Below are 24,220 nucleotides of genomic sequence, written 5' to 3'. Positions count from 1 at the left end.
AACTCAGCTCTTCCAGTTAATTTGTTAGCTCACCCACCTCTACTGCAGTACTTTATATAGCAGTTATTGGAGTTCCCTGTCCCTCACTCTGGGAAGCAACATTTTGTTTTCCAAGAGTCTGTCCAGTTTCACATGTTTCAGAAGAATGCCAACTATTCCTACTTCTGGCTTTGACAAAGAAGAGTTGTGCATTAGTGACTCCAAGAAGTTGTTTAAAGTTAGCTGTGTAATATTTTACCATAAAATTAAACAAACAACGCTCATATCTTTAATTTTCCCAGTTCCATCACTCTGTCCTAAATAAGCAATGTTCTTTTACTAAATGCCATCATCTGCCCTCCCCCCATAAGTCTGAAAGCAGTGATTATTGTGACTGACTTGTTTTCAGAGCCCACCCATAAGCATAGGCATAACTTTCTCTTTGACCTCTGATGGCGTCAGGCAGTCATGGCCGAATAGATCACTGTACATTTACAAATGTGAGCATGCCCACTGCTTGGCCATTTGGTATGTGCACAATGAGACCTTCACAGTGCCACCGCAGGTGCTTTGGTAGATTCTGCTGCTCTGAGTGTGACTTCTACACCTGAGGCAATCAGACTGAGCTAACATGAAGCTCCCAGTGCAGTAAGAGCCTCTGTGGCCCAACTAGGCAGTGGTGCTGCAACAGTTTCAGACCGGTGGTGCGGCCATCAGTGTTATATCACTGACCTCATAGGGATTCTGACAAATACGAGCATCACACAAGATACAGTGTTGCAAATGAGCCACATCCGTTCAGCAGGAGAATAGTAAGCACACTGTCACAAATAAATTACTAAACCATGGTGTGGTAGCCACCGTCATTTGCACTCAGCACATTTTCATTGATATTGCCACTATGGCCCTCATTACAACATTGGCGGTAAATGCCGCTTACCGCCATGCTGACGGCTGCCAAAATGCCGTGACCGCGACGGTACACCGCTACGGGTATTATGACCCACACAGAGAAATCCGCCAATATACAGACACCCACACAAGTCCGCCAGCCCAAAGGTCAGTGATAAACTGGCGGTACCAAAACCCACACCGTTACCCCAACAGAAATACGCCCACAGCATCATGACCCACGAATCACTGCGGCGGTCATTCAACTGCGGTAAACCATTGGTGGTACACACCGCAGCGCTCAAAATACACACACACTAACAAAACTACACCACATTGGACAATTCAAACTACATGCACCTGAAACACCTGACACACATACACACACCACACCCACACACCCAGTCCAATATAAAACACACACACACAATACCGACAACCCCTTACAACGAAAAAAAATTATTGCCAACTGAGAGAGAGACAAGCCAGGAGCAGGAGCACCCACTGAATCTCAGCCACATAACACCATCACCCATACACCACCCACGCACCTCACAGCACACACCCCAACACATCACCCCACACACCCTCATACATACCACTCACACCACACCCATGGCACCACAAAGACACCCCAGGTTCTCAGAGGAGGAGCTAAGGGTCATGGTGGAGGAAATCATCCGGGTGGAGCCACAGCTATTCGGATCACAGGTGCAGCAGATGTCCATTGCTAGGAAGTTGGAACAATGGCGGAGAGTTGTGAACAGGGTCAAAGCTGTGGGACAGCACCCCAGAACAAGGGATGACATCAGGAAGAGGTGGAACGACCTGTGGGGGAAGGTGCGTTCCGTGGTTGCAAGACACCAGGTAGCTGTACAGAGGACCGGCGGTGGACCCCCACCTCCTCCCCCACAACTAACAACAAGTCTTGGCGATCATGCATCCTGAGGGCCTGGCAGGAGTAGCAGGAGGACTGGACTCTGATAATTCAACTCTTTACTACTTTCACCCCCCTACCTGCATGCCATCACAAACTCCTACCCCTACCCTCACCCCGTCACTCCACCACCTCACATATACCCAACCATCACAACCCACCCATCCCAAAACCAATCCCTGCATGCAACACCAATGCATGGACACCCATCGCAGACCTGCATGGACACCCATCACCACAGCATGCACACTAGTGACAATCACTTAGCCAAACCAAGCACAACTCACACAAGCCAAAGCTGCCTTGCTAATTACAACCATGGAGGGAAACAACCATGGAGGGAAACATATCCATGCACAAGATGGCACACGCAGATACAATAACACTGCATTTACATCCCCACAGGACCCCCACTCAACGTCACCGGAGAGGAGATGCCAGCCACATCCAGTCCCCCCACAGAAGAGTCCCATAGTGATGACAGCAGCTCTGCACGCCTGGATCACAATGGCGAACCTGGCCCATCAGGGACCTCTGGACAGTCAGTGACCCTGCCACAGTCCCAAACCACCACAGAGCCTCCCGCCTCAGAAACACCAGCACAGCACCCACCCAGAGGGCCCATACCTTTGTCCCCAGGACACGTCAATCAGCAGTGTGTCCACCACTACAGGGACCCCAGGCAACCCCCACAAACACAGGACAATCAGGGACCTGGGGTCAGTGGCAGTGGGCACACGGTTCAGTGGACAGAGGCACAGGACAACAGGGAAGCTGGGAGGACTGCTGTGCGACAGGGGGAGGACAGGCCCAGGGAACCCACTCTCCACGAGGACCTCAACAAGATCCTGGGAGCATACCACCATTCCAAGGAGACCATGGGCCAGATACTGTACAAGTTGCAGGAGACCCAGCGGCTGCAGGAGGGACAGTACCTGGGGATCAGGGAGGACCTGAAAGACATCCACACCACCCTGGCCACCATTGCAGGGGTGCTGGCAGACATGGCCAACACCATGAGGGAGGCAGTGGCACACCAACGGGCCCCTGACACTAGCCACACTGATGATGATGAACAGCCCTCCGCCGGCGCTAGTGGACAGGAGGGCCCGCCACAGGACCAACAGGCCACCAGCACCCCACACCCTACTGAAGGAGAACCACCCTGCAAACGGTCCCTGTGATCCAAGCAGAAGCCAGAGAACATTGCTAAGACCCCTGCCAGGAAATAAGACTCTCCTGATTGTCACCCTTGTGTCCCACTCTGTCACCCTGTCCAGCTTGAACTGCCATTGCCCCACTTCCTATGCCCCCTTGGACAATGCACCTGTGATAAAAATAGACTGGACTCTACTCTGGACTTTCCTCCATCAGCAACCCGGCCCATTGCAATACCCCCTCGGCTTATTAGCACATAAATAAACACCCTTGGAACAAATTCAAGTATGGAGTCTGTGGATTATATGACAAATGTAATAGTTTAAACAAACTGTAAACATTGCATTTCTAATCTACTGTAATATTAACATAGGTATAACCTGTAGTGGGCAGCAGTAAACACACCAGGAGCCAGAGTGGGGCACAGAGATCTGAAAATAGAGATGCCAAAGGGTACAGTAAGTGGCCATAGATATAGGGAAATCAGGCTGCCATGTTCAATGTCAAACACTAAACTGCAATGGAAGGTGAAGTTACAGTGTTTTACCTGTGTGTCACTGGAAGTACTGTTGAATGAGTGTACTTCTGTTGTCCACATCTTTTTCCTCTGCCTCCTCTTCGTCACTGTCCACAGGCCCCACCGCTGCCACACGACCATCTCCAGGCTCATCCTCCTGCAGAAAAGGCACCTGGCGTCTCAAGGACAGGTTGAGCAACATGCAACGATGATCTGGCACACCTTCTTGGGTGAATAGTACAGGGATCCACCTGTCAGATGGAGGCACTGGAATCTGGCCTTCAGGAGGCCAAAGGTTCTCTCAACGGTCCTCCTTGTTCGCCCATGTGCCTCATTGTAACGTTCCTCTACCCTTGTCCTGGCATTCCTCACTGGGGTCAGTAGCCATGAGATGTTGGGGTAACCAGAGTCACCTGTAAATATCGAGGGATAACTGTTAGCTACACACTCACCCTTAGGGCCAAACCCACACCCAAATACCTACATCAACTGGGTGGGGACCATGGGCTTACCTATTAGCTACACCCGGTGCCTCTGGAGTTGAGACATCACACATTGAATGCTGCTATTCCTCAAGATAAAGGCATCATGTACAGAGCCAGGATACTTGGCATTGACATGGGATATGTACTGGTCCGCCAAACACACCATCTGCATATTTAGAGAGTGAAGGCTTTTTCTGTTCCTGAACACTTGTTAATTTCTCCGGGAAGGGGGGTTTGGGCAGATGCAATATGTGGACCATCAATGGCACCAATGATGTTGGGGATATGTCCCAGGGCATAAAAGTCAGCCTTCACTGTGGCCAAATCCTCCACCTGGGGGAATACGATGTAGCTGCGCATGTGCTTCAGCAGGGCAGACAACACTCTGGTCAGCACGTTAGAGAACATTGGCTGAGACATCCCTGATGCCATGGCCACTGTCACTTGGAAGGAACCACTTGCCAGGAAATAAAGTGCTGACAGGACCTGCACTAGAGGGGGGATACCTGTGGGCTGGCGGATAATTGAAATCAGGTCTGCCTCCAATTGGGCACACAGCTCTTGGATTGTGGCCCTATTAAGTCTGTAGGTCAGGATAATGTGCCTGTCCTCCATTGTCGACAGGTGTCTGTAAACGGGGGGATGTCTCCATCTCCTATTCATCCGCTACAGTTGAACTCTAGGGTGAAAACGGTGAACAGAGGGTCATATTCACACATATGTTAATATAAATATGTATTTCTTCCTTTACACAAACAGTATGTGAAATCGAGAGTCAGTTGATGTGCCAATGTCTGCTGTGATGCAATTAGGTGCCATGGCCTGTGCCCCACTGAAATGGCGGCTGCCTGACCTGTGAGGAGAGACAAGTGGAAATGAGGTAATTGCGCTGGCATTGTGGGCCATTGCAGTCGGCGGTCGATGACTGCTGCGCAACTTTGCATTGGTTATCATTGGGCCCTATGGGTTCCAGGAGCCAATGGCGATGTACGCCGGTAGTGATGGTACGCACCGCCGCGGATGTGACCGGCATTTTCTATCTGTTCACTCACTTGCTACCTGACCTTCAACAGGAGAGGACCTACACTGCAAGTGCTGCTGTTACCTGTGTCTGGAAGCGACAATGGCTCGAGTGTCTGGGGAAAGGGCCCCCGCCTTCACTTCGGAGGAGGTGGAGAGACTGGTGGATGGGGTCCTACCCCAGTACACTTTACTCTATGGTCCTCCAGACAAACAGGTGAGTACACTGTGAGCATGATGCATGGGCCATGAATGTATGGATTGCTGTGTGTGTAAGCCTTGTGTTGGGGGGGGCTGAGTGGTCCTGGGCAGAGTGCTGCATGTCTGGTGGTCAGTGTCTGTGCGTAAGGGGATAGGAGGTATATGGTGGGCCATGAGTGTAACAGGCTGGACGGTATGACTCATACCTTTTTCTATGCATATTTTTCTGCAGGTCAGCCCCCATCAGAAAAAAGGTATTTGGCGTGCCATCGCCAAGGAGGTACGGAGCCTGGGGGTCTTTGACAGGCGGAGCACCCACTGCCGCAAACGGTGAGAGGACCTGCGCCACTGGGCAAGGAAGACAGCGGAGGCCCAGTTGGGGCTGGCCTCCCAACGAGGAAGGGGTGCCTGTTGTACCCTGACCCCCCTGATGTTCTGCATCCTGGCGGTGGCCTATCCGGAGTTGGATGGGCGCTTGAAGGCATCACTGCAGCCACATGGGGGTGAGTACAGATTCAGAATCATGACTTTGCGTGCGTTAAGGTTTTACCTGGGTGGGGGATGTGGGCTGTGGGTGCCCCTAGCCCAGGGTGAACATGGCAGGGTAGGTCCCATGTTGGTCAGGCTCTGAAGCACTCCAACCCCAATAGTGTTAGTGGCCATCTACTACTGGGCAGGGTCCTGTGGGTTTCAGGTGTGCAGCTAATGGCGTTAGGCATTGTACCCCATGGGCTGGTGACTAGCATTGTAACTGGTAGTACATGGCCTAGTGCATAGGGCTGATCCCTGTGTGTTGTGTACGCCAACGGTGGTGTTGTTGCTGGCATTGACCAAGTGTATCCTCTGTCTATCCCCCGCCTTCTTGTTTTGTCACCCTGTACTTGTGTGCATTAGCATAATCTGGCGGAGGAGCAGAGGCACCGGCGACGGAGAGAGCTGCATCCCACATGGACCTGGAGGCCGAATCCTCCGACGGTGAGGGCACCAGTGGTACGGAGGGCAAGGGGAGCACCACGACGGAGACAGGAGGGGACACTACTGACAGCAACTCCTCCGATAGAAGCTCCCTGGGGGACACCTCTGTGCCCACCCCAACAACAGGCACAGCCGCCACCCCTGTACCAGCACCGCCCTCCCAGCAGCCCCTCAACATGCTTCCCGTGCCCGCTCACCCAGGAGGGTGGGCATCTCATTCGCCTCAGGCACCTCAGGCCCTGCCCCAGTCAGCCCTCCTGCCCTGAGTGAGGAGGGTATTGACTTCCTGAGATCCCTCACTCTTGGGCAGTCAACCATACTGAATGCCCTCCAGGGTGTCAAAAGGCATTTGCAACAAACAAATGCATACCTGGAGGGCATTCACTTTGGTGTGGCGGCCCAACAGAGAGCATTCCATGCTCGGCCTCCGCACTGATGGCAGACTTTGTCCTTGTCTTCAGCCTCCCCCCTCCAACTTCCTCTACCCAGTCCCAATCCCGTCAACCCCAGCCTATCCCAAGCACACCTTCAGACCAGCAATCACCCAAATCAACACACAGAAGTGTCTCAGGCAAACACAAGCACCACACTTTATCTCACAGGCACTCACACAAGCACCATCCCCATGCAGACACACCAACATCCACTGCCTCCACCTCCTTGTCCACCCCCCTCCTAGTAGCATCTCCACTCACACCTGCATGCACTACATCCTCATCCACTACCTCCATCACCAGCACTTCTATCACTACACGCCTCTCACTGGCAGTCACCACCCCCACATCCATGCACACGTCCCGTGTGTCCTCTCCCACTGTGTTTGTGACCCCTCCTCCCAAAGTACACAAACGCAAGCACACACCCACCCAACAGGCATTCACCTCACAACAGCATCCAGCCCATACACCTGCACCCAAACACAGCAGACTGACACCTCCTACAACCACTCCCTCTTCCTCCACTCCCAAACCTTCACCCTCTTCCCGCCCCAGTGTCCCTAAGAAGCTTTTCCTCGCCAACATTGACCTCTTCCCTACCCCTTCCCATCCCCCCTGTCCTTCACCTCGGGCCAGGGTGGCCAGAACCCAGCCCAGCACCTCAGCCACCCAGTCTACGGCCACTGTGGTTTATGCAGCTGTGAGAGGCTCCAATGAGGCACCCGTCAGAACAGCCAGTGTGACACCAACACCTGCCAAGAAGGGTCCGCCACCTGGCAAGAAGGGAACAGCATCCAGCAAGGGGAAGGAAGCGCAGCCAGCAAGTTCAAGTCAAAGACTCCAGCTGGCAGAAGCAAGGAGCCACCACCATCTGCCAACAGCAGGAAGGGGCACAGAACACCAGCCATGGCACTTCAGCTGTCAGAGGCTGCAGGTGAAGGCCTGGAGGCTACCACCGCCACCTGCACTGCGGCCAGCACCGCCACCTGCACCTCGGCCAGGAACCGCCACCTGCCCCACCGCAAGCAGCACCACTGCCAGCAGCCCCAGTGGGCAGCCGTCTGAGGCTGCAGGTGAAGGCCTGGAGGCTACCACCACCACTGCCTGCACCGCCACATGCACCACGGCCAGCACCGCCACCTGTACCGTGGCCAGCACCGCCACCTGCCCCGCCGCAAGCAGCACCACTGCCAGCAGCAGCAGCCCCAGTGAGCAGCAGGCCGAGGCTGCAGGTGAAGGCCTGGAGGATACCACCACACCTGCAGTGCAACTGGCATACACTGAGCAGCCGTCACCGCCGGAGAGCAGTGTGTGGTGGTGACTACATGGGCTGCAGTGCGTCCTGTCCCCTGCAAAAGCTGTCGTTGTGACACCCAGGTAAGAGACTGTGACCTTGCACTCCAAAACATCTGCATCACAGGGCACAAAGCCCCCTCAAGAACCAGTGTAAGAAGTCATCCACTCAGCCCCTCCTTGCCAGGATGAATCACACTGGGCACCAGGCCCCCTCCAGAACCCGTGGAAGAAGCCATCCACTGAGCCTCTCCTTGCCAGGATGAAGCACACTGGGCACAAAGCCCCCTCCAGAACCAGTGGAAAACTGGCACCCACTTGAGAGACTGTGGCTTTGCACTCTCCAGGACCAAGCAGTGGGCAAACCACCCACCTGAGAGACTGTGGCCTTGCACTCCCCAGGACCAAGCAGTGGGCATGTAGCCCCCTCCAGGAGCAGTGGCGTTGTACCATCTTCCGGCTGAGATTCCCCCCCATTCTCCGTCCCCCTGAGGTGCCTGTGTGTTTTCGACCTGATGCCCCTGCAGTGTTCTCTCCGTATTGAGGCAGGAGTCAAGTGTGGGCTTGGACTATGTGTTTTGGCCCAGTGCTTTTGATGCCGTTGGTACCGCCCCGGAAAAGCTGGCAGATGGGCATGTTGTAATGCAGTGGGCGGTACATTGTCTTCCGCCTGGGTTTTGGCAGTTACCGCTGCGGTGTTTGTTGCTACCGCCGTGGCGGATGGAGTGTTAAAGTGGTTGTATGTGTTGGCGGTTTCCGCCGTGGTCATGATTCCATTTTTTTTTACCGCCGGCCTGTTGGCAGTGTTACCACTGCGTTATCACCGACCACCAGGGTTGTAATGAGGGCCTATATTTGCACAGGCATAAAGGTTACTGATAATGCAATATAGTTCACAAAAGATAATGTATGGAACTTGGGTTTCCAGAAATATTTGCCATTTGCACATTATCAAGTAAAATGTTGTGATTTGTTTTCACCCTATTACAATCTTTGTTCCTATATCACTTTAGAATTAGAAGTTTCTTGTTTATTTATTTTCAAGTATTTGTACAGTTCATTTATAGGTATTTAAATGTTGTTGTGTATAGAAAAAAACGACATCCTACAGACTTTCCTTTCATACAGAAAGGTTTTCACATAGATAGTTCACTTTACAAGACCCTCACCCTTTGCAGTAAGCGAAAGAAAAGTGAACACCAGTCTCCAAATTAATATTCAGCAAACTAGACTATTTGACCTATATTTAAACGCAGTCAATGTGACACGAAAAAAACAAAATGTAACGTCCTCTTTAATGCCTCTTCTTTGATAATTCAGCTAGGTTATTTTGTGCCCTCTCCGTGCTCAAGGTCCCGTTGTAGGTGCCCCTCACCATCCCTGGGCCCCGGTGCATTGCACCGCCATCACCAGTGGTAGCTACGCCCCTGCCATCAATGCCATGGATTATGGCCACTCTGACGCATAATGTGTGTGCCTTTCTGCTGCTGAATATGCTCAACATTGTGGCACAGTGGAAAGTGTTAAGCGTAGCTTTCTATTTGTATCTACAGTGGCTGCTCACAGCCATATGTAAGCGACTAAGTATCAGGTTCCAATAAGTAAAGTGTTTAAAAGTACAATTTCTGTAAACAACCTTGCAGAGTTACAGTTTAACTCAACAGACGAGCCGAGTCACTGCATCATTTTATTAAATTGAAAAAAAGTCTGGTGCTGTGTACCTAACAATTTATTATGTGGAAACCCTCCTTTCTGTGTTATTAAAACTTTAATTGATGCAGTGATGGTAGCCACGGCCTAATTATTGTAATGGCATGCCACAGATAGACGTTAGAACAGAAAGATAACTTAACACTGTTTTTTTCCAGTCGTTTTGATAACTATCCCATTAAAGAGGGCAGAACGAGGGCTATATTGTGTTACGACAGGGCAAGCAGTTGCCTCGTAAGACAGTCAGGCGTCTGCTTCCTAGTCACTACCGGAGTACCATATGAGAATGCATTCATCTTATTGACAGTGTGTGAGTGGCAGAAGATAAAGCCTGCCTTCACCTTTTGGTAACCATCTTCGTTGCACAACGAACCTTTCAAGACATTAAAGTTTCAACAATGCAACTCACACAAGAATTGTTGGTGTGCTGTCTGTAGTAAAACCTGCTAGAACCCCAGCAATGGGACACTTGCCAATGGTCGGTGAAGCCAAGCGAATCACAAGACAAACCTATATAGTGACCAGCAGCGTCCCACTATCCTTGTAATATTTTTGCAGACAACTTTTATCTGTGCCATATTGAGGAAGATCTATTTACTTGGTGTGCTTTTAACGGACAGAACATTGATTATCATTTTCTACATCCTGATTATCTGAAGGCTACTGGGACTACCTCTGTGTTGCTGTTGAGATTGTTTGCTGATCCACAGTGCCTGGAAGTCCTCAGAAGCAGAGCCTGCTTGCAGAGGTGATCAGTCCCTCAAAGAAACATGCAATTGCATTACGACAACAAGCTTGCTCCTTGCAAAAATCCCAGTAATAACTAATGGAAGCTGAGCAATGCTGCCCTGAAAGCGGTGCCTCAAGATTACTGAGGAAGCTGGATATTGGTACCACTCATGTTGGCTCTAGATAGGTGCTGCACAAGTTGTTTTTATGCTCTGTCAACAGAGTTTGAAATATATGCAAATAACTAAAAGCTTGTTCAGTGAAAGTATTCTGCTATGGACTCCTATACCAATTTCGAAGAACTGACTGGGCCAGCCCGCTGCAACAGTCCTGGACCCTACAACATGTTTCTATCTCGTATAGCTGCCTCTTATATCCAGAATCTTTTCCTCTTCTGCAGAATCCACAAGATCTCCCCTCACATTGATACCATGCAATGAAACCATGTTTGCACTTTCTCTGTGACCCTTTGCAGTGAAGTGTTCTTTGGACCACAGACCTTTTGAGAACCAACTGTGACATAGGCACAGTTTGAACCTAGCAGCTGCTTATCCACTTTTGGCCTCTGGAGGCATTTTCTTCTGCCCAATTCATTTGCCTCACTGAAACACATTTTTCCTAGGTCTCTGGTCAAGTCATCGAAGCGTTGGCATTAAATTCAAACATTATCTCTAACTAACTCTTGATAGAGTGTTTTGCTCTGGAACTTTTCCTGTCCTGTTGAAAAGATTAAAGTGCTCTTGGAAGATTGCTTGCCGTTGTTCGATGATCCCTGCATCTCTCAGAACTTTAATGGACCTAAATCGTCAGCTTGGTCCACATTAACCAGAGACAAGGGTATTTCTCTAAGGACATTGACCTACTTTTGCTTAGTTCTGGTGTCTTTGGGGGATGGGGCTACTGAGTAGCACGAAATGCAGTTAGTTTTAATAAATCCACTCTAAAGCTAGTTTTTTTGAAAAGTGACTAAATGAAACACAGAAGTTGTTTAGGAAAAATGGTTTACAAGTTAACATTGTTTAAGTTAAAATTTTAAATTAAGGAGGATCAAAATAGGGTTGGAGTTTGGCGTCGAGGGATAGTTAGGAGCAGTGGTAGAGGACATGGCTTGGCAGTACTACAGGTGTCTATTTAACAGGATGAGGAATTTGAACAAAATTAAAGTTCTAATTAAGAGACTTAAACAAATGACAGACTTAATGTGAATGTACAATGTCAAACTAATGCATGTGAACAATTTCTTTGAAACAAGTTGTAAACTGAAACATATTGATTTATTAACTTGACCAGGGCCTTTTGGGAGCTTGTCTGAGGAATGCTAAACCAATTGTCCACACTCCTGTATACTCCCTGGCCTCCTACAGCCACCTAAGATGTCCACCAGTGTACCAAAGACCATACCTGTCTCCATCTTTCTGTATATAGTAACGCTGAACATTTTTTAATCTGGTTACAACTGTCTATTAACCATTAGTGAGAGTTTTGAATGTTAACTCAGAATATTATGCAGACATCGTTTTTTTCAATGCACATGGCCTATGTACCTAATAGTATAAAGAAATAATCTTCCCAGCAACCTCGTGTCTTTTGATGGTTTGGGGGGCACCCTGTCTTCACATACTAGATTTTCTGCTAGTAAGAACCCATACTCTTTAGCCAAAACTGACTTCACCAGCAGCAGTATCTGTTTGGTTTCACCAGTGCCACTGTAAGTTCCAGATCAAGTAGAAATGCCAGCAGCAGATGTTTGGGGCCCATTTAAAGCTTAAAACCTGCCTCCTCTGGTAAAGCTCTTATCAGATCTCTCCAATAGTTTCTCAATATAGCTCCTAGTTCCGTGTAATACGTATCGTTTTTCATCTTGCATCATAGGTACTTCAGAATGTTAATACACCCCACAGCTTATCTTATGAAAAACATTCTTTCAAGGCACTTGTGTTGAAGAAATCTGACCCGTTCACCTATCATAACCTCTTGCCAATATAAAGACATCTCTCCATTCACTGTCTTCTGGGTCACTATTTCTCATTTCAAATGTTTCAGTTTTAATTGAGAGTAACATACGTAGTACATATTAGAGAGGTTTGCTAATTTTAGTGTAATTCTCTATTACATCTTGGGTTTGTGGTTGTTCAGTGGGGTCATCAGATGTAAGATGGAGTTGTACATAATATGGTTGGTGGTACATGGAAAATAAATACTGTGAATTTACTATGGTAAATGACTCCAAAATAGTCCCACAGTACTGAAACTATCACCTGTTAAATATCATTGTTCATCTGATTCCATTGTGCTGATGGCGGCGTAGTGAATAGAGACTGCTTCTACCGCTCCTGTATGTAATCAGATGAACAATGATTTAACATATGATGATTTCAGTATTTCAGAACTACATTGAGTCATTGATAATAGTGAGCTCTCTAACACTGAGGATTTAGGTTATGAGTGATGAGTCAGAGGTCCAGTGATAAATTCCTGATATACAAGTGAGTTTATGATGTAGGTAGGATGGTAGTCAGATGACTACGTCCTGAAGAGACCCTAACAATCAGATGGGGTCGAAATGTCGGCAAACCCTCCCTTTTAGTTGACATGTACAATTACCACGAAGGGATTGTGTACTACTTCGCACTACCTTCTTACGAAATGATGCAAATAATAATGTAGGGAAGTTTACAGTGTCTTGTCTTATGCATGCTGTACATAGAATAACTGTCTGATCACACTTTTGTTGCTTATGAATTGACTTACTGCATTTTGAATGGAAACAAAACTTGTCCTGTGTTTCTTTTGTAAAATAACTGTGGCTCACAAAGAATGAAAAATGTATGAACTCACACACTGAATGAAAATTTGGATCCCTTTACGGTATACACATGGTTTCTACCTTTGAAAGAGTCCCACGGGACGATCATTTTAGTAATACTAGCGAATAAGGGGGCACTTTGGTCTCTAGTCACGCATTGTGCATGCTCCTAAAGGATCAGTTTATAGGTTTGGATCTCTTTTTTACTTTCTAGGAATATCAGAAGATGTGGCTGCCCTGGTTCCAGGCTCCAGCTTCTTTTTTTTTGGGAAGGCAGATAAGCCAGAAGAGCGTAGTCTTGCTGAGAAACGGAAGCACCTAGGCTGGTTCACGAAGAGGAAAGACTTTGACATGGAAGGAATGAGGCCTGATGTGGGAACAGCACCGTCCAGACGTTATGGACTTACAGGTTGGCCACATAATAACACTATTGACTGCCTTTATTGCACAGACCACAAACTTTGTTGCTATGTGTTGCGTAATAGTAGTTATTTTTGCTATCCAATTCAGGAGATCTTAGTTCATTGCCCAGAGAAAGATAAAGGGCTAAGTTGGACCTGACAGCTAAAGCCATATTACATATAATGCCCTGGGGCACAACTGGCATGTGCACCCATTTTATGTGGCCTGGGGTACTCTAATATTACAGAAGAGGCTGCAGATGCTTGTGCAGCCCCATTTGGTATACAGATAGTGCTGGCACATATACGGCTCTGGTGCTGTCTTAAGAGGGCATTCCCTCATTTGAATGGGGATATGGCCCAACACAAGTGAGGAAAGCACTGTGCCCCGTGCCATGTTACGGTCTGCCATCTGGAGCTGAAAAAGGGGGACCCTTGAGATACCACCCTTCAGAGTGGTGCTGTCACTCACTGCACCACCCTGCAGGGGGATCTCTGTTCCCACCTTTAAAGTAGAGTTCGGCGCCGTTGGCACTATGAAAAACAGTGCAGATTTTCACTAAGGTGCTGCCCCTAGGACACGTGCAAGTTCACATCTGCACAGGGGGAAGTAAATTATTAGTAATAGGGCGCACTGTCCCTGTTTCTGCCAGGTGCACCAATTCCAGGGCGCAGCGCAAACAGGGACTGTGCATACTATTTGTAATATGGCCCTTGGTATTCAAACCTGCCAGTTGGCGAGCACCACAAAATCACTGCAGCCAGCGAATAACCCATTGTGCTTACCTGATTATAGATTACTTTTTGTTTAGTAATAAGGTGGTGGAAGACAACATCCACAGAAGGATGAGTTGTCGGTCTGGATAAGGAACGGTTGAATCTTTGTACATTACAACAACAAATACTCTCATACTTGTTTATTGAGACTTGTGCTTGAGATACCAAGAATAACAATCATGCAAAACATAAGCTGTGCCAGAAACCTCAGGTCAGCATCATTCCACTTGATTTAACAACAGACAGAAGGTGAAACTTGGAGAAAGATCCCAGGGAGTGCAGCATCTTAAATTCTGCAACACCTTCAACCCGTCCTTGAGAGCCAAACCTCCAAATCCCTGCCGCATTCTCAACCCATTCACAAGTTCTAAACCTAATTACTTATGATTCAGTAAACTCATTAAGATTGAAATATTCAGTCTAGCTTTGAAACGAACTGCCTGGCTGATCAAAGGATTCCCTGGAAGAAGATCGGATATGAGCTAAATCTATCCAATAGGACTCCAAATTGCATTGTTTTATGTTCCTTTAAATATTTATATAATGCTATTTTTCTAGTGTTTTGAGTTGACTAATCGGTGCATGTAGTGGGGTACAAAACTCACAAGTAAATAAGGTGCCACTGACTATTCCAGATAAGGTTTTATTGTGGGAGGAACAATTAGGTGCCCATTTGCTGTTAAAAACTATATACAAAATATACATTTAATAAGCAAAGAGTTATATTTCAATTATGTTTACCATTTACCCATTTAGTGCACATACACCATTAAGAGAAACATTCCGATAAAAGCAAATGATGCAGCATTGTCCTCTGAGTTAACACCTACAAGGATTCAAGCTTATGCTGTGCAGGTTATATGCAGATGTTTTGCAGAAGCACATAACTCACTGAGCTATTTTTAATGTTTCAAACTTGAGATCCACATGGTGGCCAAGGATCGCTGCAAAATATGCATTAAAACCACTGGGAAATTTTACAAAGATATGTACGTATAACATGCAGGTTACACATACTGCTCTACAGAAGGCACAACAGGCACATTTTCTTTCCAAACTGCTTTAGGTCACACACAGATTCCTACAGTAAGTGCATTAACAACCTGAGATGCGCTACTCACGTGAGTTTATCTTAACAGATTTACATGTGCTTTATTTCCCTAAGGTATCTTAATACACTCCCTAATGCCCCCATCCAATTTATGGGTTGCTGGCTGGCGTATGTTGTTTGCATTTTCAGTTCTGGTTTTGTCCATTAAAATGCTGAGGGAAAGAAATGCCTTGTGGACTAACCACTGTTAGGCACAAGGCAAAAACTCTAACAGTGAGCAGGCTGGCATACATCACGAAGTGCTGCCTTCTATTTACCTGCTGTAGTCCCCATTTGCAGCCGCTGCCCTCCTTTGGGGCGGAGGGGCCACCCCCCCACCTTTCCCCCTCAAGAAGAGTGTCTGTCAGGCCGAGCCAAGGTCAGCCTGACCAACACTCTTCATATTCAGGTCAGACAGCCAGGAGCTAGACATGCATGATTTGCGTAGGCTCCCGGCTGCCTGAGCTGAACTTTGCTGGGCTGAAGAGGCGACAGCTCCTATGGCCGTGACCTCCTCAGCTCAGCAAAGGTGCATTGAGGTCCTCCCCCTCAGTGACGAGGGGAAGCATCACCCATTGACTCCAACCTGGGCGCTTCAGATTTAAGCCCTGAAGCGCCCAGGGCGAGTGTCAATCAGTGACACCTTGTCACAGAGTGGGGTGGGGTCAGAAGTCTCACTGACCCCATCCCACTCTGTGACGAAGTTGGGACTACTGCCTTCCCTCATTGGCTGGCCTAGGGTCAGCCAATGAGGGAAGGCAGCAGTCCCAACTCTCCTTGGACCTCTGAGGCAGAGCTGAAGGTGTGTGTGTTTTTTAAAATGAATGTTTGGTGCGTGCACGCGTATATGTTTGCAATATTTTATTTTGAGTGCTGTGAATGGATGTGTGTGTGTGCGCGTGTGCACGTGTGTGTACGTGAGTGAGTGAGTGCGAGTGTGCATGTGTGTCCCGCCCCCTCCCTCCTAAATTTTCCAGCCGCCACTGCCCATTTGACCACACGCAGCCAGCCTTTGGCAGAAAACTAGGGTAATGAGCTGGACTGGGCTGTGATTCCTCCCATTTTCTGTCTCCTTTCTTTCCTCCTCAGATATCTTCCAGTTACATGCAGCTCCTGGCTGAGCTGCACCATTTTGCTGAGTGTCTGGTTTTAATGAGGCCTGGCAATGAGGAAGATGATGTAGCTCAATTAAGAACCGCCTTCCTTGCACTTGCTGCCACCACCGCTTGCACATGCACAGCTGAACCACAGCAGGAGGATTCAGTGATGAGTTGAGCCAAGCTGCAACTCGTTCCACCTCTTTCCATGTATGACTTGTTTAGCTAGCTTCTCTTTACAATGCTTCTGCCTAATTACTGACGAGTGCCGTTGGAACGTGACAGTGTGTCCTTGCAGCACAACCCAGGGATTGTCTGCCCTGCACCTGCCTTCGCAACAGGTTACACTTGTGTAACTAGGCTGATGTTCCTTCAGGCGGCAGAAATCCTGGAACTGCTTCCTTTTTGCGACTGCGTTCCAGCCGGGCTGCAGCATTGACTGCAGTGCAGCGTATCCCTCCTTCAAGTCACAAAATCCCCCAATCCCAGAAGGCACATAGAGTGTATACACATTATATAGTAATATGAAATGCCATGTGTCATTTGAGATTTGTTTGTGCACATTGTAGCACCAGTTACAGCTAGGCGGTGTGACCCTCTACGTTTTATGGAGTCATCAGATAAATATATTTACTTGGAGGGTTGTTGCCACTTGATTGTGAGCAAGATAACTCTTCCGAGAAATGTATATAAAAATACATAACCAAATTAGTGTGTGGAGGTGAAACAGGGATCTGGCAATCAGCCGTCTTCCCAGCCTGTAGCACTATTCTGAAATAATTGGCTTACATCACTCTCCCCTCGGAACATGAGCATGTGTAGTGTCTCCATGCCAATGCAAAGAGGGTGAGGCTCAGAAAAGTGTTGGAATTAAGAGAGGCTGGTGCATGTGCAGTGTAGTGCGTACTACTGACCATCAAGAGAAATTCACAGAGTTCAAGTTTGGTCACTTCCTCTGTAGCTGAATGTGGCAGGTGGGAGAATGAGGAAGAATAGGATATCCATGCTGCGCCTGAGCAAACAGGGTCATCAAACGATAATATAGTTGTAGAAGAGGTTTGAGGAGGGTTTTGGAGAAAATTGCGGAAGCAAAGGTGGAGTAGGAGCTGCTCTGTGTGCAATAATGCGAGAAAAATATAACGATGAGTGGTGTGAGGACAGAGGAATAGTGGGAAGTGAAAGAACATGTGATAGCAAAAAGGATTTTTTTATGTGGACATCACAGAATCTGTGGCACCCCAGTTAATGACAGTATCAAAACATAAAGAATTTCACTGCTTCTGCTGTGAGTCCTGTTCTGCTGTAGGTCAAGTATCCTAATACATGCTGAAATAAATTAGAACTCTAATATATCAATTTGGGTCTAAATGAAAAATGTCACTAAATATTTCAAACTGGCATTTAATGACAAGCTGAATCAATGTGCTTGGTATAACAGGCTGTTTTTGGATGAGATCATTAATTCAAGGAGGTATATGTGGGTGAAGGAAAACAGAGGACATATGGGTGCGTGAAAGAAGACATTTGAAAAAAGAAGCAGACAGAGGGCAGTCTCAGCCATACAGCGTTAACCTGCATCACAGACTGGATGAGAAATCTCAGCCATCAAACAACAACTGTAATGGCAAGGTCATCATGGTGGGGCAGAGGCTTGCCATGCAAAAATGAAACGGGTGGCAAAAACGGGAAGTTATGTTATACATATTGATGAGTATGTGGAGGCTAGCCACGCATGTTGCTCAGCATCTGGAAAATGGCATAATGTATTTCTGTGCATGCAGAGAGTGACATTACCTGATGCCTGGCTTGGGAAGGTTTGCCAAACTTGTTTTACCGTCCGTGGTCATGTAAAGGCTATCCATTACTGTTAATGGGCATGTGGAGGCACGTTACACCTGTTTGTGAGCATGTGGATCCTACCAGATCTCTTACTGCATTATTTAGGAATCCACAAGGGGGTTGGTGTCTGGCGCCGCAAGATGGCAGACGGAACTTAGGTGAGCTCCCGCCGCCTGACTATAAAACCGGTGAAATATGCCACACCCCAGTCACGAACGTCAAGGAGAGTGACATTGCTGAGTGGCCAAGGCTTGGGGGCCACACAGATAACCTTGGAGTGGCCGCGGCTGACTGTTGGGTCTGCCGCGCACGACGACGTGAGGAGGTGGCCTGGTTACAGCACTCCGAGAGGGCCCCTTGATTACAGTGAGGAGCGAGGGCTACAGAGAGGCCTGGGGAGTGCATCCCCCCCTTTCATACAGTATCCTAGCCTGACTCTGCAATCAGTGTGATAAGCCACTCCCTGGATGCGATATTCAAAGAGAGTGGCAGAGCTGAGTGACAAGCATGCAGAGAGCCTCGCAGAGCACGGCACTGACCGCAGATGATTGTCATGTCTGTCGCACTCCACAATACCAGGAGCAAGAGGCGCCCTGGACTGAGTATGCCGAGGGGAGCCTTGATTGCGGTGAGGAGGGGGGACCGCGGGTAAGCCTAGGGAAGGTGCACCCTCCTCCCCTGCTTCTCCTACCGTCTTTTTGCTCCTTGGGGCTGTGCTGCCCAATGGAATGTGGTGGTGACCGCAGCTAATGGTCGGGCCGGCCGCGTGCCATGGCGTGCAGAGAAGGAGGTGGCCTGGACTTGAGTACGCCTAGTGTGCCCTGGATTGCGGTGAGGAGGGGGCCGTGGAGAGGCCTAGGGGAGTAGTGCCCCCCCTACTTTCTCATTTGTCTACTTGAAATTCCCTGTGGCCTTCCATAGCGTCTAGAGGAGGCGGACAGCGGTGGTGCGGAGCTACAATGAGCGCAGCTACTGCTTGGGCTGCGATAGCCCGTAGCTGGGGTAGGTGTGGAGAGGGGGACCACCGGGCGAGGCAGCGGTAATCACCCGGGGGAGGCCTCCCCCTTGCTGGTCCTAGGCCACGGGGGAAGTGGTGAATGACAATATCTCCACTGATAAGCCATGGACCTCCCTGGTGAGAGATGCCGGGACTGCAGTGAGGAAGTTGGGCCCCTCCATGAGACATTGATGAGGCGAGGGTGGTGCTGGAGGTGCCTTTGGAGACCCCGCGAATGACACAGTATTGAATTATAGAGGAAATCTGGCCTGGAGGGGCGGAAATGATACAGACAGACTGGAGTTGGCTGCTGGTGTGCTACACGGAACGACAAACCTGGCGCGTCCTGAGGCACTGTAGTGGGAGCCCACTCCGATGTTGCAGCGATCCATGTAAATATAGATCAGTGGTGGTGTGCTTGGGGCCCCCTAATCCCCTTCAGACAGAAGCAGCTCCCTGCCGATCAGAAAAGACAACGGGCAACACATTGCTGGCATCCTGCTTCACTGTTTGCGCAGCACTGATTGTGGGGAACATAGGGCCAGATGTAGAAAGCTGTTTGCATGGTGCAAACTGCGAAAATCGCAGTTTGCGCCATGCAAAAAGCCTTTTGCGATGCGCATTCACAATTTGCGAGTCGGTACCGACTCGCAAATTGTGAATGCGACTCGCAAATAGGAAGGGGTGTTCCCTTCCTATTTTCGACTCGCATCGCAATGCAGAATTGCTTTGTGACCGTGAATGCGGTCGCAAAGCAATTCGCAGTTACCACCAGTGTCACACTGTCACACGGGTGGTAACCCATTCGCAAAAGGGAAGGGATCCCCATGGGACCTCTTCCCCTTTGTGAATGTTGCCAAAAAGGGTTTTTCAGAGCAGGCAGTGGTCCAATGGTTTCGTTATTTTTTTTATTTTGCAACTCATTTTCCTTTAAGGAAAACGGGCTGCAAAATAAATAAAAAACTACTTTCTTTAAAAAGCAGTCACAGACATTGAGGTCTGCTGACTTCAGCAGGCCACCATCCCTGTGAGTGCAGGGACTCGCTATGGGGTCGCAAAATGCGACCCACCTCATTATTATTAATGAGGTGAGTCTTTGCAACCCCATAGCGAGTCGCAGACGGTGTCTGAGACACTATTCTGCATCAGGATTTGCGATTCTGAAATTGCAAGTTGCACCAACTCGCAATTTCAGAATTGCAAATTCTAACAATGCTACATCTGGCCCTGAGTTACCAACTGTATGATTGGCATTATGGGGAAGAGAGGGGGATCCAGCCAGGACCGCAGGAATGGAGGGCGGCTGTGTCACCGGGCCCCCATTGGGCTCGGCGTGCAGAGATGGATTTGGTCCCCACCCTTCATGATGAAAATTTGGACAAAATCCTAGAAGCCATAGCGACCACTGGACAGGACTTATGCAGTAGGGTGGACGCAGTGGCTGTGGAGGTAGGCTTGCTACAGGAAGACCAGAAGAGCGGCATACACAGAAAGTGAACTAAAAGTTTTACAACCATCGCTAACAGAGCTGGAAGAGAAAATTACCTTCACTGGCAAGGTGCTGATCCGCCTTCTTAATTGTAGGGATAAAGGAACAGTGCTGCAGAAGGCACGCACAGTGTTGCCACTTCAATATGACAACTCTTGCATCTACTTGTTTCAGGACAACACAGCTACAGTCAAGTGTCAACGAGCCTCCTTTGTGGGGGTGAAGAAGCACCTGCGCCACGCCGGCCTAACATACTTCCTGTTATTCCCAGCCAGACTCAAGGTAATAGCCAATGGTACCAGTTTCTTCTTTATGGAAACCTACAGACGCCTGGGACTGGGTGGAGCAGCGCAGATATGAAGTCTCCAAGTCATTATCACCAAGTGCGTCCCCGGACCGACTGCAGGGAAGGAAGCACAACAGGAAAGCTCCCCAAGAGTCTGGCATGGACAGAGTGAAAGGATCACCTACCCCAGCCCAGTCGTAACTAGAACAGAAACAGGTACTGTCAGCTGCAACTGCATTATGGATGGACGAGGGTCTAACCATGGTGTAGATAAGTTATGGGCATCTCACCAACTTGGAGTGAGACTCCATCTGACACCCTGCCAGAGGTAACCCCGCAAACAGCGGACAAGCTATTCTTGGAAAGCCCTGGCTGACAATATAGGAGTTGGAGACAAAGTCATTCCCCGCAGCTTTTCCGGTCACCGGTACTGTTGAAGAAGACTAATGAAATTAAATGTTTAAGATGAGATGTTACATAATATGTTTTGTTAGTCAGGCGGCGCACACACTGGAAGTCATGCCGAAACTGTGCTGGAGACCAACTAACCCCCCACCCTACTCCTGGGTGCCCAAAGGTCACACTGCTGGACAAAATGGAGACCTGATTTGGGACTGTGTGTTCTTGTTCAAGGTAACCCTGGGATGGGAGCTCTGGGGATCAGTTATAATTGTAATCAAGTTCAAGGAAGATGCACGAAACACACAAGCGCAGAAGCAGACTTAGCCCAACAACAGAGTATGGTCCTCCTTCCCGATACCCTCTTCACACATAAGGTGAAATGGTAGATATTAAAGTAGTAACTTGGAATGCCTGGGGTCTGGGCACCACTCGGAAGAGGCATGCAATACAACAGTTTATAAGGTGTTGTGGGGTGCACATAGCGCTCTTACAGGAGAGACATATAGCTGGGGGCGAGGATGCTAGACTGCAGTGCAGATGGTGGGGACAATGTACTGTACTACGTACTCTGATTTTTCACGAGGAGCCATGGTTTGGATCCGTGCAGATGTCCCGTTCCAATCTAATAAAACAGAAATGGACCCAGATGGTCAATATGTTTTTGTAGAAGGGTCCCTGGACGGCAGACCTGTGTTGCTAGGCAGTGTTTATGCCCCTAACGTCAATCAAGTTGCGTTCTTTGCACGTCTATCCACTGTATAGGTTAAATGGGCACATCTGCCATGGATTGTGGGCGGGGACTTTAACAGTGTGCTTAACTCAGATCAAAATCGCTCATAATCCCCACTACCAGCTTCACCGGTGGTGTCAGTGGCCGCTCACTTTTCCCAATGGCTGCAGCAGTGGGCATTGCATGATTGCTGGCGCGTACTACATCCAAGCAAGAGAGTTCTCACACTATTCTATACCACATGACCTACACGTTAGGCTGGATTATATACTCTGTCACTCCCCCATACAATTATTAGATAACGCAGCAGAGTATCTTGGGAAAACCTTCCCTGATCATAGTCCCTTATTAGTACGCTTCCAATGGGGGCAGCTGAGACCACCGGTCCCTATATGGAAGTTGCAACCTGCAACACTGGAGGACCAGGGATTTTGGGAAAACATGCGAGAAGCCCTAACACACTACTTGACTGATAATTGGGGCTCGACAAACACAATCTCAATTGAGTGGGAGGCACTGAAGGTAGTGATACAGGGGCATTGTATCCATACAACAGTAGGGGCCATGCAATGATACACAGGGAATTAATGTGTTTAGAAACTACGCTTAGAGAGTTAGAACTCCAGTCACAGGCTTCACCAGAAGGAGCGAGCCAATTACTCACCACTACAGAGACGCAAGCCTGACTAATAGAGCAACTCCATTGTCTTGACTTTAGAGCATATCAGACAAGGATGCATGCTGAGGGGAACAAGTCAGGACACTTGCTGGCCTGGCTGCTGTGTAGCTCGGCCCCCACACCTCCGACCACAACGATTAGACTATCCCCTACACACCTGCTTACCACACAAGTAGATATTCACAACGCTTTCACTGAATACTACCGAGACCTATATAACCCCCCACCATTAGATAGAACCCATAAGATATGGGCTTTTATGCAGGAAGTGGTCCTACCAGCGCTGTGCCCCTCCGACGTAGAAGTCCTTAATGCGCCCATTATGACCCAAGATATATGTGAGACAGTATGGATGTCAGCTGCAGGGAAGACCCCGGGGATAGATGGATACCCTATTGAGTTTTATAAAGCCTATCTACCGATGTTAGAGCCCAAGTTGTTAGAAGTCTATCAGGCGGCGTTGCAGGAAGGTTGGCTCCCACCATCTCTGCGGGAATCCTTGCTAATATCTCTACCCAAACCGGGGGAAAACCCGCAAAAACTGGCTTCTTATTGTCGTTTTTCAGTGCTTGGGTCAGATTATAAAATATTGGGCAAACTAATAGCCTCTAGGCTCCCTAACACAGATGCCCCGGCTAATACATATAGACCAGAACAGCCTTGTCCCGGGCAGATCCACAACACTTAACATACGTAGACTGTACAGAATAATGAAAAGGGCTCCAGCACAATGGCCATATGCTGCGTGTCTTGTCCTAGACCTTGAAAAAGCGTTTGATACGCTGGACTGGAGCTACATGTTTTCCACCATAACTGACTTCGGCATCACAGGCCACATAAATAATCTTATACAACTTTTATACGTGGATCCTATAACCTGAGTAAAGATAGGACAGTGCATTTCCCCTGCCTTCCCGGGGACGAGAGGCATGCGCCAGGGCTGCCCCCTATCTCCACTGCTCTTCACCATGGCGATGGACCCACTGGCACAGAAACTTCGTCAGAAAGGAGCAGAATAGGGAATCCCGTTAGATGGGAGTATGCACGTTGCTTTACTATATGCAGATGATATGCTGATTTATATATGTGATACAAGACAGGGAGTAAGTGCCATAACTAAGATATTGTCTGACTTCAAAGCAGCGTTGGGTCTTGGGGTAAACTGGGCCAAGTCATGTTTATATCCTTTAAACCCCTGCTGTCCTGTGCAGCGTCTCCGATCGGAGACCCAGGGAATCCGCTGGGAGCCAGCCACCTTTTGCTATCTAGGCATAAACATTTACCCCGCTAAGCAA

The 24,220-nt window shown here is 48.6% G+C and overlaps 1 protein-coding gene across 9 annotated transcripts in view; it reads left to right on the top strand.

The window, feature by feature from the left end:
- The window catches only part of FTCDNL1 (formiminotransferase cyclodeaminase N-terminal like), a 534,412-nt gene that overhangs the window by 187,109 nt on the left and 323,083 nt on the right, over positions 1 to 24,220 (top strand). For all 9 annotated transcript variants that reach the window (XM_069225764.1, XM_069225763.1, XM_069225765.1 and 6 more), the window contains one exon: positions 13,353 to 13,547. In XM_069225764.1, coding sequence (XP_069081865.1) covers positions 13,353 to 13,547 — 195 coding nt within the window. The remainder of the gene's footprint in view (positions 1 to 13,352; positions 13,548 to 24,220) is intronic.

This window comes from Pleurodeles waltl, chromosome 3_1 (assembly GCF_031143425.1).
Source record: "Pleurodeles waltl isolate 20211129_DDA chromosome 3_1, aPleWal1.hap1.20221129, whole genome shotgun sequence".
NCBI lineage: Eukaryota > Metazoa > Chordata > Amphibia > Caudata > Salamandridae > Pleurodeles > Pleurodeles waltl.
The sequence above is the reverse complement of the archived record's forward strand: the minus strand, read 5'-3'. Positions and strand labels throughout refer to the sequence as shown.